Below are 21384 nucleotides of genomic sequence, written 5' to 3' on the forward strand. Positions count from 1 at the left end.
ACACGCCCAGGTCGCTGGCTCCGTAAAGCTGCTGGGCTTTGGGGTTTGGGAGAGTGCCTGAGAAACTGGACCTCCAGAGAACACACACACACACACACACACACACACACACACACACACACACACACACACACACACACACACACACACACACACACACACACACACACACACACACACACACACACACACACACACACACACACACACACACACACACACACACACCCCTCCTTTCTTAGCCTCTTGCTCCCATAAACATGCCGACACAAACCTACTCTTTGTGTTGGACAACTCTTTCACATGGAGCACCAGGGCACGAGTCGTCCAGATTGCTCAGGCCTCAAGACACACACACACACACACACACACACACACACACACGTGTGTGTTCATATGCCATCACAAGGTTCACATCATAGCGATTCATATCACATTTCTCTCATAGACAGCCATCTGCTGACTGGTTCACACAGCACTTGTTCCCTTACTACTCTCTTACTATTCACATACAGATCCGTATCTCACAACCTCCATGGAGATGGGCCCCTGTCGTCACACACACACACACACACACGTACGCGAGCAGGCATACTCCACTCTCTGAGCAGAGGAATGTTCTAGAATGTAGTCGGAGAGTACTGGCTCTGTGTCTGCCCGCACTTGAATGCCCTCTCTGTGATGCCTTCACTCCCACACCGCAGGACTCTATTAACCCCACTGTATCTGAGGGAGCTTCTCAGCACTGCACACACATCACAAATGCACACACGTACACTCCACCATCCCTGTGTCACTCACGCCTCTCTATTCTCTCTCACACACACACACACACACACACACACACACACACTGTGTGTTTTTTTAAGAGTCGTAGGTAAAGAGAACATGGTGTCCCAGTAATGTGCCTTGCAAAGCATTTATGAACCCCCACAATTTTAAATTACACCACTGTTGCAAACCCCTAAGAAAGAAAAAAATATTCCTCAAAAGCCAAAGAATGTCTCCCAAACAATCCTATGAGTTCATCCAGTTTTCAACCAGAGGAGTCCCCCATTATGTACTTTGACATAATAATGTGGTGAGGACCTAACATGAACATGGTCTTCTTAAAGGGATAATCCGGAGTGAAATGCACTTTAGATCAATTTTTCGGACTATTGGGCGTACAAACGTTGAGTTGACACCAAAATCATGTCATTCGGATGTATTTTGAGAAAGTTCGAGCTCACCGTTTTTAGCCAAAACTCGTTAGCCTGGAAGTGACCGGGGCGTGTCCTTTCGCCGCTACAAAACGCTATTTTTATACCTCTTCTACTGTTCCAAACAACACTACACTTACGTGGTAGTGAGTAGAGGTTCCCTAAAGCCAAACCGAAGTATCCCCACGTCTTTATGTGGTCGGATAGAGAGTCCAGAATGAATTTAATCGAGTCAGTACCTTTCCGGAAATGTCGCTGCTGCAGCTAGCAACGTTTTCACAACACTTCACTAACATTTCCGGAAAGGTACGGACTCGATTAAATTCATTCTGGACTCTCTATCCGACCACATAAAGACGTGCGGATACTTCGGTTTGGCTTTAGGGAACCTCTACTCACTACCACGTAAGTGTAGTGTTGTTTGGAACAGTAGAAGAGGTATAAAAATAGCGTTTTGTAGCGGCGAAAGGACACGCCCCGGTCACTTCCAGGCTAACGAGTTTTGGCTGAAAACGGTGAGCTCGAACTTTCTCAAAATACATCCGAATGACATGATTTTGGTGTCAACTCAACGTATGTACCCCCAATAGTCCGAAATTGATCTAAAGTGCATTTCACTCCGGATTATCCCTTTAAGGTATTGGCGTGAACTCATGCTCAAAGACAGATGCATGTCTGTGACCCACTGGTGCTGCTTGAGTCTGCTGTATATTTAGCTGTGTTTAATCCCACTATGCCCATGGCGACAGGGCTTCTGGCTTGGACAGGAAGTAGTCTCTACGGACACAATGCCCGGCCCCGTGCCGAGAATTGGGGGTGGGGTGGAGGGGTGGGGTGGGGTGGGGAGGTGTACAGCGGAGATGGAGGCATTCCGAAGTGTAGATTCTCTAGCGGAATGACGTGCATAGCCCATCCAGGATTCTGATTGGCAGCGTCTGAAAGTGCGATATGTTCTGCATTCAGAATGTCTCCTAGTGTGTGAGAATGTTCTTGGTTTGTGGAGCAACACCTCGGCAGCTCTACCGCTCGCTGCTTTTGCTCTCTTCCGTGCTGTGATGTAACCCTGGAGGTTGACCGGAGCTGTTGTGTTGCAGTGTGCCATTGATCAGCTGTTTGCAAAGCTCAGGGTTGCAAGCCGAAACTAGAGCACTTTTAACAACCCACACACACACAGTGACTGAACTTTCGTGCTCTGCTAGATTCTGCTGATGCTACAGCAGTTTGTGTGTTTGTGTGTCTTTATCTGTGTCTGTGTTTGTGTGTTAGTAGAAAGCCATCCTGGAAATATATTATTTATATTTAGTCTGTCAGTGAAATATTAGACCTGGCTAATTAATCAGCTCCAGCAGTCAGTTTTGACCCCAAATCAGAGAGCGTTGTTTCAGTTCGCGACTGCTTGTGTCCTTAGAGTGGACAGTGTGTGTGTGTGTGTGTGTGTGTGTGTGTGTGTTTGTGTTTTCCTCAAGTTGTCTTTAGACTGCACTTCCTGTTTTGCTGGCTCCCCTGTCATCATCTGGGCTGTACGGCATTGTCTTTCTGTGTTCACACGCCGACGTGAACTCTTTGCACTTTGTGAACTTCACATCATTTGGTTGTTATGTGTGTGTGTCAGGATGAGAGTGTTAATTGCTGGAAAGAAATGCTCCGAGCCTGTCCAGCAAGAGAGCATGTGACTGGGTGTGTAGCTCAGGAGTGTTAGCTCGTGGAGGTTACGGAGAGGTTTGCGGAAGGCTTCTCTGCCGTTGGAGCATCTCTGCACCTCTGGGTCACTCGCTGATGATGCCGTGGTCGACCGAGCATGATGAAGGACAAAGAAAGACACTGATGGCCTGCCAAATCCCCACTTACATCACTTAACAGAACTTAACACATCATTGGGGTGTGTGTGTGTATGTATGTGTGTGTGTGTGGGGTTATGTTTTTCCTTGTTCATTTTTGGCAGTGGTTTTACATGCAAAATCCCTCCGCGGCAGTTTAAATTCCTCTTTTGACCACACCCATGTCTGGCCCTCTCTATGCGGTGCACTTGCTCTATCAATCTGTGACTAGTTTGGTCACTAAAGCAGGTGATTAGCCTCTGATAGTGACCACTGCTTGGCTTATGGCTCTATATTTAACCCTGCTAGAAAGCCCTTTACAGCAAGTAGTTGTGGACAAGCCCTCCACTTGCGCGCTCTCTCTCTATCTGTTGCTTGATCGCTTTCTCTCTCTCTCTCTCTCTTTCTTTTGCTCAATCTCTCTTTCTCTCTTTCTTCCTCTCTCCCTCTCTTTTCTCTTCCTCTCTCTCTTTCTTTCTCTCTCTCCCTCTCTCTGTCTCTCACACATATGTGCTGTTTCTGTCTGATGTCAGCACTGTGCGGTGGGATCACTGTTTCCTGTAATAGGCTCATTAGCAGTGCTGGTGCTGGTGGTGGTGGTGGTGGTGGTGGTGGTGTGGGTTAAGTTAAATTAAGCCCCGTTTAGTGAGGACGTCAGCAGCGCCAAACAGAGCCGGTTTCAGTGGCGTTTGCTCAGCGAGCTTGGCCGCCTCTGATTGACTGTCAGGAGGAAACACACTGTTCCCTGGCCACAGGTCACGACAGGTTAACCACACTGACCGGACCATACGGGCTAAAACGGCTCTCGCAGGTGTGTGTGTGTGTGTGTGTTCTGTCCTGAGGAACAGAACTGCCTGCCTGCACTGCCTATTATGAGCTATATTTAGCAGCACGTATAGCCGAGTCTCGCTCAGTTTAATTGGTTTTTATTGGACCGTAAATAGGGTCATAACCGGCAGAAGTGAATGCTGCCTGCTATTGGCTGAAGCTAAAGGGGTTTGACCCTCCTGACGTGTGAGACATGATCACCACACCTGCTTCCACTCGCTGTCAACACACACTCTCAGGCTTGGCCACTGCACATGATTGTGTGCACAGGCCTGAATGATTATCTGTCTATTTATCTGTTTTTTAGTTTAATGTGCCTAGATGTGGTGTTGGCACTTAGTGAGGAAGGCACACATCTCTAGTCAACTCAACTCATCTATACTCCACTCATCTATACTCAACTCCATGTGCAGTTCTGCTGCTTAGAGCATCATGAGCCAACAGCAACATGGCTGACTTGTTAGCTCCTCAAAACCACTGGAAGTGTGCAGCCACTACCATCACGTCATTTTGCCATGTTCGCTCTGATACTGCACTGTGCCCCGTAGCCTCAGCCCTTGGAGAGCATTGGATTGATCGGCCCTCGGCATTCCGACGCACGTCAAGCTCAAATTCCCCTCCTGCTCGTCTCCATGTGCATTGCTGGACGTCTGGCTCCGTGAGTCTGATTGGCCCTTAATGTCGTTTGGCGGCCGGATTCTCTGCATTCCTAAATAAGGCCGTAGTTGCACCTGACCTTGTCTGAGTCAGTGCTCTGGCATCAGGGGGGGAAATGGGGATTTTTCCCACAACAAAGAGCAGCAGTGGTGGCCGGTGAGTGGAGCGCTGGTTGAAAGAGGCTCTCTGTGTGGAGCTGCTCATACTGCAGACCTGACGCAAAATCACATGCCAGTGGAGGAAGCGCTCCCACACCACCACCACTAGCACCACCACACACAGCTAGACCAGGGGGAGGGGTACTGCCATTAGTTACACCTGAGCCCCATCCCTACCCTGGGTGTGTGTGTGTGGTTTGGGTGTGTGCTTTGTTTGTCTTTTTTTGCGTGTGAGAAACTAGCGTAGTCAGCAGCTAGAACAACTCTGTGTGTGTGTGTGTGTGTGTGTGTGTGTGTGTGTGTGTGTGTGTGTGTGTGTGTGTGTGTGTGTGTGTGTGTGTGTGTGTGTGTGTGTGTGTGTGTGTGTGTGTGTGTGTGTGTGTGTGTGTGTGTGTGTGTGAGATGTTCTGCTCCTCTGACTCCATCTATCTCTGTGCAGTGTGGTGGAAGAGGGAGGAGGAGGGGGAGGGTTTGTGCCAGTTTGAACTCTCTCTGCATCTCTCCTATTTAATCGCTTACCTTAATCGTTTATAACAGTAGTGTATAGGTTAATACTCAATGTGCACATAGTAACTGATTATGTGTGTAGTTCTGCACGTCTGACTTTGAGGATCAGTGTGTGTGTGTAGAGGCCTTTGCTCTGATGCAGTGAAATATGGCACAGTGTTTGAGCCAAAGCCACAGCCTGGGGAAGGATGGCCAGTCTGGGTTTTCATCAGCGAATGAGAGATGGGGATTGGCCACGGTGAAAAAAAGAAGCAGAGCTTTTGGCTTAAGATGAGAATGTATTAAGAGCCGTCTCGCTGTATGCACTATATGCAGCTACAATACAAGGGCCAGCTGGATAACCCGTCAACCCAATCTGATAACGCAACATCACCACACATGGACATAGACACAGACATGTTGAAGATTTATCTTTACAACATGCCGTTATTTTGTGGAGTGCATCACTGGTTAAGTCTCTCTCTCGCTCTCATCCCTCTCTCTCTCTTTCTCTCTCATACACACACCCCACATAAAACCTGCCATTCCAAGCTGCAGTATAAAAGCTCTGGTCCTACCGGCCACACATACACACAACTGTGCTGTAGAAACTGATGTTCTTAATGAATACTGTAGTGTTCAGCTGAGAGGCTGAGACATGTCAAAGATGTGGTTTGTAGACTACTGTGTCTCTCTTTCTTTCTTTCTTTCTTTCTTTCTTTCTTTCTTTCTTTCTCCTCATTTTTTCCCTCTCTTCCTCCCTTGTTGTTTCTCTCTCTCTCTCTCTCCCCTGCCTCATGTAACCCCTTCTCTGTGGCTCTTTTGTCCTCCGTGCTTTACTCATTAATTATCAACTGCATTATCGTCTCAGTCTTTCTCTCCCTTTTTCTTTCACCCTCCCTCTCCACCCCAATCCCTCTTCTTACTCATCCTCTGCTTTTGTTTCCGTCCATCTCTCTCTCCCCCTCTCGCTCTCTCTCTCTGTCTCTAATCTCCCTTTCTCTTCTCTCTCTCTCTCCCCCATCTCTCCCTCTCCCTCTCTCTCTCTCTCTCCTTAAACAATGGCTCAGGCAGCCCATGAGCTGGGGGTGGGGCCACCCTCTTTGACTGACAGCTCCACATGCAGCAGAAGAGCCTTTGTCCTCATGCCAAGACTGAAGGAGCGAGTGCAGAGAATAGAAGAGACGAATGAGAGAGGAGTGGTGGAGGGAAAGTGGAAGAACTGCTAGAGAGAGACTGGAAGAGGGAAAGTAGAGAGAGAGGGGATCGGGGGAGGGGAGGGGAGATGTATTCATATGCAGGATTTGTGGGGACCCCCCTCCATAGGTCAACTGGGAGGGACATAGATGATGGACAAGCCCCCTGTCCCATCCTATCTCTCACTTTGTCTTCAGACATCTTACTTACTTTCATAACTTGAAATCACCGTGTTCATCTTTGTTTCTACTTCTTCACTGCACTTCAGACATTTTTCACTGTATACACACTTAGAACCTCCATCAAACCAGCTTCTTCAGTACTGTTGAATACTGTAGTGTGGCACCCTGGTATCTGTTTCAAATCAGGTGGAAAGAATAGGAAAACGTTTTAACGGCATTAATCAATGTTGTATAGCAAAGTGTGTTTGTGTGTGTGATGGGAGCAGGTGTGTGAATGATGGACCTGGTGTCTGGGTCACACACACACACACACACACACACACACACACACACACACACACACACACACACACACACACACACACTGCGCTCACTCATAATTGATTTGAAAGTCCCCAGTCTTCTGTCTGACTCATCAGGAAAAGCCCCAATCCAACTCGGACTGTTTATGGATAAGGGGTCTTTGGGAGCACCTGTTGCACTGTTTCCGGAATTCTATGTGAGCGAGTGACTCATTCCTGTTTTGCGTGTGTGTGTGTGTGTGTGTGTGTGTGTGTGTGTGGGACTGTCCTGTTTTGTTTGTGTCTGTCTGACTATCTGTCTGAGGACGCACACACACCCTGAACACAAGCCTCGATGGCTGCCCCATAGAGTCCCCTCTTATGGCCCCATGCTCCACACACTGGACAACTTACTCACTCAACCAAATCCTCCCATGCTTCTCTCTCTCTCTCCTCTCTCTCTCTCTCTCCCTCTCTTCCCCCTATTGAAAAGAGAGCGCAATCACAAAAGCATTTGTTCCTGTCTGCCCTCCCCCTATGCACATGCACCTTCACTGTGTGTGTGTGCGCACAAACATGAAGCCAGTGGGATATCTGGAGTGCTGTTGAGCTGAGAGGAATATAATGGAGCATTAGAGACTGTGATGGATTGTGTGTGTGTGTGTGTGTATGTATGTGTGTACAGCACAGAAAAAGGGGGTGTATAGACATGGAAAGTTAAGATGAGTGGTCACAGTCTCCTTGCCAGTGTAACCACTGGTGGTTGTGTGGCTTCGGTCATCTGGATCCCAGCTTATAAAGCAGCCAGACTCATACAAGTACATCTGAGATCTGATTCCCCTCACATGTCTGAGACCAGTGGTGTAGTCTAGTTAGCTGTAGTGAATATACTGTGATGTAGTAGTTAGCTGTAGTGAATATACTATGATCAACCCCAAATGTTAATACGTATCCTTGCCTACTTTAAGTGGGTATACTGAGATGGTAATGCTTTTTAAAGAGGAACTATGCAGGTTTGGTGATTTCTTCGCTGTTTTCTCTTTTTACGCTTGCAGGTTTCCCCTACAGCTTTAGGGTGTATATTTATAACACTCCTCAAAGTCAGTCTGCCTTTTCATGAGCATGATCGCGAGGCTGCAAGACTTTGTTTGTCACTGCCACCAGCTGGATGGCACAAACTTGCAAGCATGGTTTTTCTGCTCACGGGCGCTAGGGGGAAGCAGGACAGCCATCATTCAACCCGGAATAAATCAAATAACCATTCCAATGACTCCGAAGCTTAAGGTAAATTAAGCTGAAAACACTTGCATAGTTCACCTTTAAGTGGGTATACTGCGTAGTCCTGTGTATCACGTAGAGTAGACTACACTGACTAGACTCTCTCCACATACAGTAGTCAACACATGGAGCAACAGATATCTGGTGTGATAAGAGTTTTGCATAAGCACAGGGGTGTTTTGTGGTGCAGTGACGCCAAGCAAGGATTGCTCTACCCAGAATGCCAGAGCATGCTAGCACAAGTCTCTCCCAAAGGGTGCCGCAATCCTGGTATTTACCGGAACCTCTCCAAAATATGTCCCAGGAATACTCCTTTTTCCTCTCTCTCTCCCCTGTCATTGTGTGTGTGTGTGTGTGTGTGTGTGTGTGTGCGGCTATTCAGTGGTTTAACCTACAAGTTGAAATCTGCTGAACCCACAGCCTGTGCTCCAGGGCACCTCGGCAGCTTGCCAAATATGGATCCCCTGCTGGGGGCTTTGCGGGTTACAGCACCTGCTAAAAACAGAGCCTGGAGGCTACAGAGAGGATGACTTTAAGAGCAGAAGCATGCCATTGTGGTGCTGTGTCTGTGTCGGTGTGTTGGAAACAATTAGCTTGTTTTGTTTTGGTCTCCTGTTATCAAGCATTACATCTGGGTTTATTTGGATATGGGTGTGTGTTTGTCAGTGTGTCAGTAAGGCCAACCTTAATTTTTTGTGCTGTTGTTTTGGTAGCCTATACGTTCGCTTCGTTTCGTTTCATTCACTGTCAATAGTTTGCGCTTGTCTGTAATGATGGCTGCGGCAGCAGTAAAGAAAATGATTTCGCTCACCGTTCCAAGTTATATGGGTTTGGGCACCATAGTTACATCTGAGCATATTTTTTGTGGCCTATATAACCTGCATCAGAATGAGCTTTGTGGACTATATGTTCTGCATCAGAATGAGGGGTGCAATGGTGCGCCTGAAGGCATTGGTTGAAGACCCAGACAGTGACATCATCATGACCAAAATAGTACTTTTTTTGCTTTGAATCTTAAAAAAAACAATATAGACCTACCTACCGAGTCCTGACCATTTTAGTCTTTTTGTTTTGTTTTGTTTTTGGCTGTTACTGCAAATCTAAATATTTGTAAGGATGGCCTAATGGTTTGATGGTGGAGGGGCTGTGCCATAACCAGAGTCACTTGACTGGAACATTGGAGCATCTGTGTGCTATTGGCCCTCCTCACCAATCTCTCAATTATCTCCGCCCCTCCCCTCCATCCCTCCCTCTCGCACGCATTGCCTGTTTATTCTTTTGGTTGAGGAATCATCGGCAGTAATGTTGCGCGATAGCGTTGCAAAGCAACTTGGTGACAACAAACAGCGGTCAGAGTCAATGTTTGACACTTCCTTGTAGTAGTTCAAAGCTGCATTGTTACAGCTACAACTGCATCTGACAGCTTTGTGATAATTTCCCAAGCTTTACAGCTGTTGGTTTTCAGAGTCTTACAGGATATGACCTCACGCCGGCTTGTCCATACACAGTCCTTCACTCTGGCTGTACTTGGATGCGTATGGATGGAGGCTTACAGCTCCGATGTGGGCTGGGCCTTTTTTCAAATTTGAAAGCAGATGATTATTTATAACGGCTTTGCAGATACTACTGATAAATTCAGGCACAGAAATCTTGTATCAGGGGTAGGAATGCTGCTGGCAGTAAGCCCTGCTGTGGGGGCAGGTTGGTATTTTGGAAGAGCGTGCGAGAGGCGGTCAGCTACAGTGAGTACAGAGAGCTTGATGCTGGCATGGCGACGGGCTGTGCTTGTCTGACCTTGAGCAGGTAGGCGGGGGATCTGTGTGTGTGGTTGGGCCTTCCCTGTGTAACACACACACACACACCACAGCAGAAGCCCCTAGAGGAGCAAATCCAGGCCTACTTTTACAGTAGTTTGACCCACTAATGTAAGCGTAAATGCTCACACACACACACACACACACACACACACACACACACACATGCGCTCATAAACACTCGTTCCCAGTCAAGCACACACATCCATTCAGCCAACTCCCTTTTCATACCCGTGTGTTGTTCATCTACCTTTGTGTCTACTCCATATGCTTCCACACACACACACACACACATACCACGGTCAAGGAGCCAAGTTGGAGTCCATAATGTAAGGAAGCCGGCCTCACTCAATAACGCACAAAGGAGATAAAGATGGAGTGTATGCTGGAGTTTCAGGGCTAAAGCTCCAAGAGAGAAAGGTTTGTGTGTGTGTATGTGTGTGTGTGTGTGTGTGTGTGAGAGGGAGGGAGAAGAGAAAGCGTATAAGAGGCAGATTTGTGTGTATGGAGCTGGTGTGGCCGTTGGAGAGTGAATGGGTGCCTTTGTGAGCAGTTCTAATCACTGGCACTGAGCACTGATTACATTACACACACACTCACACACTCACACACTCACACACTCACACACTCACACACTCACACACTCACACACTCACACACTCACACACTCACACACTCACACTCTTCCTCTCTCTCACAGACACACACTTACTCTCTCATGCACACATTCAAATGCACACAGTACAGGGAAAGAGTTAACAAGTCAGAAAGTAGATGCATATATGAGGTTGTGTGTGTGTGTGAGTGAGGGAGAGGGAGAGGGAGAAAGAGAGAGAGAGAGAAAGAGAGACGGAGTGATCAAGACCGAGAGAGAGAGAGAGCGAGAGCAGCAAAGAGGAGAGGTCCTGATCCAAGAGAGCCAAATGGCTGTGTGGTCAGAGCCAGTGTACAGGGGGCCGTGCGGTGGGGGAGAGCTCCCTCTTTCATCTCTCCGCTCTGTCTTTTCTGCTCTCTCTTTCATTTCTTTTCTCTTTGTTTTTCCCCTTTCAGAGGCCCATCCCCCTTTCTCTTTCAAACCCGCCCCCCCTTCCACCCCCTCCTCGATGTGTAAATATTTAACTTGAACATTGTGTTCATCCATGAACTTATAGGCCATCTCTGTCTGTCGTATGAAAGGATTTGGTGTGTGTGTGTGTGTGTGTGTGTGTGTGTGTGTGTGTGTGTGTGTGTGTGTGTGTGTGTGTGTGTGTGTGTGTGTGTGTGTGTGTGTGTGTGTGTGTGTGTGTGTGTGTGTGTGTGTGTGTGTGTGTGTGTGTGTGTGTGTGTGTGTGTGTGTGTGTGTGTGTGTGTGTGTGTGTGTGTGTGTGTGTGTGTGTGTGTGTGTGTGTGTGTGTGTGTGTGTGTGTGTGTGTGTGTGTGTGTGTGTGTGTGTGTGTGTGTGTGTGTGTGTGTGTGTGTGTGTGTGCATTTATAATTTTGTGTGAATGCTTCCTGGCATCCGGCCCTGAACTTGCAGATTCCATCGGTTGCTATATGTGGAAAGGGTTTCTTTTTTTTTTCTTTGAGACAATTCTTCTCATATTTTCAAGAGGCCTTTTGTGCTTGTGTATAGGCTGTAGAAGTGTGTGTGTGGTGTGTGGTGTGTTTGTGTTTTCCATTGGGAGTTGTACAGGTCAGGGGGAACCATGTGTCAAGTTACCCGTCTTCCCGTCACTTGATACCCATCACCTGCCAACCGGGCACACAGTTGTATGGACACCACACACACAGGCACTTGGTGCGCTCTGCTGCCCATCAGCAATGATGTCAATGGTCATGGCCATAGTCATTTAATCTATTAGTCAGCTGGAGTTGCAACCTCGACTGGACACTAGACATTCTGCTGGACCAAAGTGTGTGTGTGTTTGTTTGTTTGTTTGTTTCTCTATGCCTGTAAACAAAGACAAGTGTGTCAATGAAAAGTATTACCCACTGTGCTTTTGGTACATTTGAGTCCTTGTATTACGACGGGATCATGTCAGAGCTTTTTCCACCCGGGAGCGTGTGTGTGTGTGTGTGTGTGTGTGTGTGTGTGTGTGTGTGTGTGTGTGTGTGTGTGTGTGTGTGTGTGTGCGCAGAGCCTCAGCTGGAGTGACGTACTGCTGACCTAGTCCATGGTCTTTTCCTGCCAGGCAAGCGAAAGTGTTTCAGTGATCACTCCTGCAGGAAGAGCACAACAAGCAAGTGCTGGGGCTCTAAAGAGAGAGAGAAACAGACCCGTGACATATTTAGAGCAAAGCTGATCGTCACTACTGCCTTTAACATGGCCATACCCTGTACTAAGCCTGTAAGACTGCCTGTGGGCTTATCTGCATTTGATTTGCTCGTGTTGCGAAGCATGGTGGCTAGCTCTTCATGTCTAGGGTATGTTACTAAGAACTGAACGTCTCCGGCAGTTCACAACATACAAGAGAATCAACAAACCCCCAAAATAGCTTTAAACCTGTCCAGCAACCCTATCCACTAACCCTACATGATGGAAATGTATGACAGTGGTACCTACTACTGTGTAGTGCATGTCAGTGTGTGTCAGCTTGGCAGAGCCAAGCGACAGCTCACTTACCTGTGACCCCAACGGCCCGATGACTTTCTGACCAAGCGTGCACTACGGTCAGCGCAGCATCTGTGATTGTTCAGTTTTAATTTCTAGGTAGTAATGCCCCAAATGTTCCCGTGGCAAACAGTCACACATGCTAACAGACTAACCAAGGTGACCAGTGCTGTGTCAGCACAGGTGTGCATTTACCAATTAGCCACAGGTAGTGACACCACTGTGTGTGTGTGTGTGTGTGTGTGTGTGTGTGTGTGTGTGTGTGTGTGTGTGTGTGTGTGTGTGTGTGTGTGTGTGTGTGTGTGTGTGTGTGTGTGTGTGTGTGTGTGTGTGTGTGTGTGTGTGTGTGTGTGTGTGTGTGTGTGTGTGTGTGTGTGTGTGTGTGTGTGTGTGTGTGTGTGTGTGTGTGAAAGGGCTGCCAGCTCCAGACTTTGAGTAGAGGAATGTACTGAATGCAGTCTAGCCAACAAGGGCTCCTCAGTGCAGGGGAGCAGAAACTGGCAGACTCTCTCTCTCTCTCTCTCTCTCTCTCTCTCTCTCTCTCTCTCTCTCTCTCTGTGTAATAGTGAGCAGTGATCTGTTCTGCTGGTTTGCTGACGTGCTGTGTGAGGCTATTTTGACTGGGGGAGGGTCTTTAGTTGAGGCTCTCTGGTGGAGGCATGTAGATGTCATGTCCCCATGTTGAACGGCAGGCAGAGCCCCGGCTATTTTAGAGACACACGGACGTGTTTGTAATCAGCGGACAGTGCGGCGCTCTCGCTCCCTTTTGTTTAACACGCTGTTTTCCTGTGGAAGAGCCGCTCCACTGACTCATACTGTGTGTGTGTGTGTGTGTGTGTTCCATTGGAAGTAATGTTTTCCTGACGACGATGCTCTCTTTGTTTTGCAGCCATTCTTCCGGCTGCTGAACCTGCGTAAGCTGGGCCTGAGTGATAATGAGATCCAGCGCCTCCCGCCAGAGGTGGCCAACTTTATGCAGCTGGTGGAGCTGGACATCTCCAGAAATGGTACGTAAACACACACACACACACACACACACACACACTCTCACGTCCCTCTGATGAATGCCCTCTATTTCAGTCTTGCCCTCAGATACCCACATATGTGCATTCGTGTGCTCATAAATCCTCAGACACAGGCACTCACACACACCCTCATAACACACACACAGACACACACACACACACACACACACACACACACACACACACACACACACACACACACCCCTCGGTCTGAATGCCACTACTGTCAGCAGCTGGCCATTGTCCTCCATGTCAGATTCTTTTTCTCCTGTATTTGGGGAAAGAAAATAGAACAGATGCAGAAGTAGGAACTCTGAAAGGCGTGCACGTAAAAATACACACATGAAACAAAGGCCAGCCCTCGGCCAGTGATGGACATGAGTCACATGGCCGACACACACAGTCACGCACATTGTCCCACCCCCACTTCAACACACACACACACACACACACACACACACACACACACACACACACACACACACACACACACATACACTGACACACTCATATAAATCCGGTCAAAAACCTCCCATACCCATACTGTAGAGAAACAGGTTATTTCTGTATTCCTACCAGTAAGGCCAGTTCATGCTCCTTCTACGAGGTGGAGGGGTTTGGAATGATGGTCAAGCCGGTTCATTCAGTGTTCATTCAACCGCAATGAAGATTGCAAGCCAATATGATTTCCATCAGCCCCCTCTGTATGCTTCAGCTGATGGGGGGGGGGGGGAAAGCTGAATGAAGTAGTAGCACTCCTTAGTCAAAGCATCTTGGTAATTCCAGTATGCTCAGTGTAGAGTATAGACCTAGTTAGATAACAGGACACATGCCCCTCTCTTCTCTGGGTATGCAATAACCCATTCTGACACTGTTAACCTGGCTAGCTTAATATAATTCACTGGAATTGAGTTAGCCTCCGGCCTCGTGGCTACGGCCGAACATTACCTGTGGGAATATCCATTAACAACCCACTCTCACTCGTGCTATATTGCTTAAGTATAGATAGCCTATAGCTAAAAGGGATGGCGGGCTTAGAAAACTGTTGCCTTAACTGTTGCAGGTAGCCACTTGGATGTTTTTTTGTGACACAATGAACTGCGGCTTCTAACAATGGTGGTCAACATTTTTGCATAAAGCACGTGGTGATGTGGTGTGTTTACGATGTGGCTAATATTTGGGAAATGGAGGTAGTTGTCATGAAAAGGGAAATGAGCATAGAGGAAGCATGGCTTTTAGACTTCTATATTGTTCTATCTGGTGAGCCATTAAATCGGCTCTCTACAAAATTGTGTAATTGCGTTATCTAACCAAACAGATGGGTTTGTACTGCTCATTTTTTTAAACTTAACATGTAATCACACACACACACACACACACACACCCACACCATCTGTAGAGGACCCAGGTCAGGTGTGCCTCAAAACTCAACACCTGCCGAATGGCACGCAAGGTCTATTCTCATCTAGTACAGTTTATTTTTCTCTCATTCCATCTCTGCTCTCATTTCATTCATTTCCCTCTCCCTCTCACACACGGACACATACACACACACACACACACACACACACACACACACACACTCACACACACTCTCTCTCACAGAGAGAGCGAGAGCTCAGATGAACCTATAGATCTTTATTTAGCTTCTCCGCATCACATTCCACCACTCAGCACGAGCGTTAGGGACACGGACCTCGCCCTCCCGATGCCCGGGGCATTCTGCAGTCGCCAGGCAGGCAGTTATCAGAAGGGCACTCAAACTGACATCCAGAACACTTACTACGTTGGACCATAAGTCAAAAATATTGGGTCCAGTTAGGATTATTCCAGCTTGAATTAAATGTATGCTGAGTTCAATCTGCAGTGGTGTTTGGCATTCACACATGCACCTTTTTCTCAGGTAAATGCATGCATGGATGTAGTCAGCAGGTATCCATTTGTCTGTCAGAACTATGGGCTGGTGCAGGGGATTGAATAGAGATGTCCATGGTCTTGTGTTAACATGGTATGTTGACTCCTGTCAAGGCTGTTGAGTGACTAAATGGACTGGAACAAAATGACAAAAACAGATGGTGGAGAAGTGATAGAGAGGTGACAGGCTCACTCGCACACACACACGCGCACACGCGCACACACGCACACACGCACACACGCACACACGCACACACACACACACAGAGACATTCACACTTACATACGCTTACACACACACACACACAGACACACACACACACAGACACACACACACACACACTTGTGTGGATAAATGTGTGTCCCTGAAATGGTGTGCAGACTCTTGTGATGAGCTGGCTGTAGCAGCACGCTGCAGTGCTAGTGATCCCCTACACCTGCATTTCTCATCTAGCTGCACTCTCCCCACTCCAGTCCCTCCCCCTCCCTCTGCTCTTGCTACTTGTGCTCATTTCCTAGTGCATCCCTCAGCTGCACTCCTCCCTTTCACCTGTATGTCTTTTGTTCCACCCCCCTCTCTCTATCTATCTATCTATCTATCTCTATCTATCTCTCTCTCTCTCCCCACTCTCATTCTTTCTGTCCCTTATGCCACACTCCATTTCTTTCTTTCCCTCTTTTCTCTCTCTTTTGTCCCCTTCCTCTCCTTCACCCTTTCCTGACATCTGCAAGTGATTAGGGGAGAACCTGAATATGTGTGCTCTGTTGGAAATGACACCCCCAGTGCACCAATTCTGCTGACTGTGCATCTCTCTCCCTCTCTCCCTCTTTCCCTCTCTCCCCCTCTCTCTCTCTCTGTCTGCTCTCTCTTATTCTATTTCTGCAGACATTCCTGAGATCCCCGAGAGCATTAAGTTCTGCAAAGCGCTGGAGATCGCCGACTTCAGCGGAAACCCCCTCTCCAGGTCAGTGGGTTGGTTGAGCCCTTGGGAGCTCCGAGCATGAGCCGGGTCATACCAAAGCGGCGGAGGAGTCAGACAGAGGGGACAGGGCAAGCGTGCTGTCCCAGACACATTCTGCCGCAGAGAAAAAAAAGAGGCCAGAGTGTTCTCCAAATAATAGTGGCCGGCCAGAGACCCCTCCATTTTTAGACTCCACAGCAAACGTCATCATGGCTCAGTCTGTTTTTAGTTTAAAAAAACAAAAACATCTATTGTGTTTCAATCTACTGTACTTTTCAAACATTTACGTTTCCATTTCGATGTTGTTGAGCACATCCCTGGCAGACTCTGCAGCAAACATCATCATGGCAGAGTCTGTTGTCCAGTTTACAGAAAAGAACATCTCTAGTGCTTCAATCGACTGTACTCATTCAGGTTTGCATTGCGGTGCAGCACTCTGGCCTCTCTGTTGAGCGCATCTCTGGCCGAGCCCTGCTGGGAGCCACAGGTGCTGCTGACACACTTGAGTAATGGCAGCCTGGTTCCCACAGCCACCCATCAGCTCAGCAGCTCATCAGTCATAATCCGTGTCACACACTGCGCCGCTACTTTGTGAAATTCACCCACTTGCTGGGAGCGGAGGCCTGTGTTGTATCATGGACTTGGCTCCTGAGACCGGCCGTGTTTAAGGTTGCAGGAGGAAGAGGCCAGAATGTGGGCTTAACTTATAATGCTGAAATAAAGAGCACGGTTTGATAGTCTTTGATTTGTTTGAGAACTCTGCCTCGATTATGCCCAAAATGTGTCATTCTTAGAACACAACCGTGTAACTGTGATGGACGGGTGGACAGACAGCCGGACACACACCCACTTGAAGCCCCCATATAGGTCTTCTTGGCACACAATGTGGTCATCATGGGCAGTGTTTGCAGTGCCATCAGTGCTTGTTGCTGATGTCTGTCTCCAATGCAAGATATTTAGGCAATTCACTTAGTCGGAGCAAACACAGTTAGGCTTGTTGTGAATCATGTCTCTTGTCTGCAAGTTTCATTTCCTGGAACAGAGGCAGAGTTTTAGTAACATTCTAATGTGGAGTGTGTGTGTGTGTGTGTGTGTGTGTGTGTGTGTGTGTGGGGAGAAAGGGTTTATACCAAATTGCATACACAGCCTGCCTGTACACACACTCTCTCGCATGCACACTCACACACTGTGAAAGTGTGTGGCCAAGGCCATAGCTGCGTAGGCTAAAAGCTCTGGATGAGTCTGCATGTTCAGCTCACACTGTTTAACTATTTCACTGTATATCCATCTCTCTCTCTCTCTCTCTCTCTCTCTCTCTCTCTCTCTCTCTCTCCCTCTCTCTCTCTCTCCCTCTCTCAGTTTGCCAGATGGCTTCACACAGCTCCGAGGCCTTGCCCACCTCGCACTCAACGACGTGTCTCTGCAGACTCTACCCAGCGACATAGGAAAGTAAGTGTACCCCCCCTTACACACACACACACACACACACACACACACACACACACACACACACACCTGCATTACTGCTTGTCAAATGCAGAGATTTCAAACAGATCTTGGCCAGACACACAGACACACACTCACCAAGCTCAGCTCCTGCTCACCCTTCCACAGCCATATGATGTGATTCTACCCACCAGCAGGGTGCCTTCACACCCAGTCTCAGGCCTGTTGGCTACTGCTCACACACACACACACACACACACACACACACACACACACACACACACACACACACACACACACACACACACACACACACACACACGTGCACACACTATCACACCAACTGTCATATCAAACTCCCATCTGACAATGTTTTTTCCCTGTCTTGTCTCTTTCTCTTGGTGTGTCTCTATCCCTCCTTTTCTCTTCTTTCTTTGTCATTGGTCCTTTCCTCCCATCCTTTCCTCCTCCCCTCCTCCCCTCCTCTCCTTTCCATATCTCCTCTCCTCCTCCTCTCCTCCTCTCCTCTGTATCTCTTGTCTGCAGTCTTGCCAACCTGGTGACCCTGGAGCTGAGAGACAATCTGCTGAAGTCTTTGCCAACGTAAGTCACACTGAGGGACTATTCACAGAAATTGTGGAATTCTAGCCGTGTGTGTGTGTGTGTGTGTGTGTGTGTGTGTGTGTGTGTGTGTGTGTGTGTGTGTGTGTGTGTGTGTGTGTGTGTGTGTGTGTGTGTGTGTGTGTGTGTGTGTGTGTGTGTGTGTGTGTGTGTGTGTGTGTGTGTGTGTGTGTGTGTGTGTGTGTGTGTGTGTGTGTGTGTGTGTGTGTGTGTGTGTGTGTGTGTGTGTGTGTGTGTGTGTGTGTGTGTGTGTGATAAAGGAGTCAGGAGGATCATGTACACACTGTCTGTGCCAAGCAGAGTGAAACACAATGGGTATCCATGTGGTATTTAAACAAAATGTGTACATGGCATGCTTGATTCAAGAGTTTGTTATTTCAAATAGACGCTGCTTGATTAAAAAAGCATTTCACAAATCAAATAACAGCAGGGGGGTTGCATTTTAAGAGGCTCTCGTGTGTGGAGGAATTCAGAGCATTTCAACAATGTTGTGCATGACTGGCCCAACATGGCAAACACTCCACTCTTCATATCTGGTGATATTTCTAATCCCAATGCATCAGATTTCTCACCCACATCTGACCCCAAATTTGCACTTAATCAGCTTAAGACACACATACAGACACACACACACACACACACACACACACACACACACACACACACACACACACACACACACACACACACACACACACACACACACACACACACACACACACACAATGCTAGTTGGGTCACACATTATTCTACTCTGAGAGATGGTAAGAGAGAGAACAAGATTGTAAGAGTGTGGATAGACAAAGACATGAACAGAAAGAAAGGATGGGGAGAGAGAGAGAGAAAGGGAGCGAGAGAGCGACAGAGTGTGTAAGTGAGTGGGGGACGATTGTGAGGGATGACAGATGGTGGACGTGTCAGATAGGCTGGCTCAGCAGCAGGCTGTCTGGATGGGCTGTGTGTGTGTGTGTGTGTGTGTGTGTGCGTGTGCGAGAGAGAGAGAGAGAGAGAGAGAGAGAGAGAGAGAGAGCAAGAGAGCTTGTCTAGAGCAGCTCCCCCTCTACTGTAACACACAAAGGCTGGCACTTGCTTGAAACGCACCGTTATGGCTTTAGCTGTCACACAAACTGGAATTGTAAGATGCTTCTATGCACACACACACACGCACGCAAACAACATTTGCATGTACTTGCATACACACATGCAGACCAATTATCACACACAAAGTGATAAACTAGCTCACTCATACAGAGACATTTGTACACCAAGATGTCACATGTACACACACACACAAGCTCTGCAGATATCTTGTGTGTCTAGCTGGACTCACATGCTCCATATCCTCCTTCACCATTCTGTTTGAAGGTTTGTTCTGTAACACCCCCTTCTCTCTCTCTCTCTCTCTCTCTCTCTCTCTCTCTCTCTCTCTCTCTCTCTCTCTCTCTCTCATTTTTTCCCTCTTTTCCCCTGCAGGTCTCTGTCCTTTCTTGTAAAACTGGAGCAGCTGGATCTGGGCAGCAATGTGCTGGAAGTGCTGGTAGGTAGAAGCAGCCCCTCTACACACACACACACACACACACACACACACACACACACAGAGGCACTGAACTATACAGAGTACATTTAAACTCAAAGACAGGGGCAACACCATGCATTGACTGCGTGTGTAGACACTATGACGGTCCCATGAATCACTGTGTTTGAGCCCTCCGTGGCGGCAGTGTGGCAGTCAGTCCTGAAGGACAGATGTATGAAAAGCTGCTATCTCTCCCCAAGCATGCTGACAGATGGAGCACACAGTGTGATGTTTGATTAGCCCCGTGCACACACATGCTACTGAACAAACACACACATATACTGTACACACACACACACACACACACACACACAATGTGGCGTGTAATCTACGGCAAACACCTTCTTACCACACCCACATTCTAAATTTATATCTCCGCTCCCACACACCTCCTACTCAGAGCAGTGCTAGATGGCTACTTGAGCACTCTTGTCATGCAGCGTGTGTGTGCGTGCGTGTGTGTGTGTGAGCACATGATGCTCACTGAGGCTGTGAAGCAGCTCATGCCACAGGAACCCCAGGGTGTGGATGACCCATTTCCCTCCCATACTCCGTCTCTCTTACCGAATCACTCGCTCCCATTTTAAACACACTTCTTCCTCAATCTGTTGTCTGGCCACTGTAGCGGGAACACCCTGTGCCACCCAGAGAGCGGGTAAACAATACCCACTGGCCTGCTGAGGGTGATGGCAGGAAAAATTGCCTGGCATGGTGTTGTATACTGAGGGCATGCTCAACACACTGACATACACACGGACACACACACAGACACACACACACACACACACACACGTGCACTTACGCAGACAGACATACACGTACTCTAAACACATATGATGATGATTCAGTTTATCTTTCCAGCAGCAAAATGTCATTTGGAAAGTGCTGTAGAGCCTGTTCGGTTATAGGCGGTAGATAGCAGTGTTGATCTATTGCGCAGAGCAGAGCAGTCCATAAAAGAGCTGGTTTGCATGGTGTTTGTGTAGCCTGGAAGTGTGTGATCAGTCACACACATACACACACACACTGTCGCTCTCACATGCATACACACCCTTCAGCAGGCCACAGACTACATCACCTGCATTACCTCATTCTGCTCAGGTGATTTTGTTTTTCCTTCTTCTTTCTTCCTCTCTGTCTGACACTCCTGTCTCCCTCCTTGGTCTTTACCCAGCCGGACACACTGGGAGCCCTCCCGAACCTGCGTGAGCTGTGGTTGGACAGGAACCAGCTGACCTCATTGCCACCTGTGAGTACATCGCACGCCTCATTGGATGCTCTTTGTCTCGATCCGAGCCAACGCCTTAGCTAGTTTACGCTTTTGGGTGTTGTGGTCTCTTGCCATTGGCT

At 48.0% G+C, this 21384-nt stretch overlaps 1 protein-coding gene across 22 annotated transcripts in view; it reads left to right on the top strand.

The window, feature by feature from the left end:
* The window catches only part of scrib (scribble planar cell polarity protein), an 85085-nt gene that overhangs the window by 17817 nt on the left and 45884 nt on the right, over positions 1-21384 (top strand). For all 22 annotated transcript variants that reach the window (XR_009936370.1, XR_009936371.1, XM_062521268.1 and 19 more), the window contains exons 2-7: positions 13380-13497; positions 16316-16394; positions 17751-17840; positions 18384-18440; positions 19932-19995; positions 21209-21283. Coding sequence is in view for 20 of the 22 variants with exons in the window: in XM_062521268.1 (XP_062377252.1) it covers positions 13380-13497; positions 16316-16394; positions 17751-17840; positions 18384-18440; positions 19932-19995; positions 21209-21283 (483 nt within the window). In the remaining 2 variants the exon portion in view is untranslated. The remainder of the gene's footprint in view (positions 1-13379; positions 13498-16315; positions 16395-17750; positions 17841-18383; positions 18441-19931; positions 19996-21208; positions 21284-21384) is intronic.

Source organism: Sardina pilchardus, chromosome 19, assembly GCF_963854185.1.
Source record: "Sardina pilchardus chromosome 19, fSarPil1.1, whole genome shotgun sequence".
In the NCBI taxonomy this organism is placed as follows: domain Eukaryota; kingdom Metazoa; phylum Chordata; class Actinopteri; order Clupeiformes; family Clupeidae; genus Sardina; species Sardina pilchardus.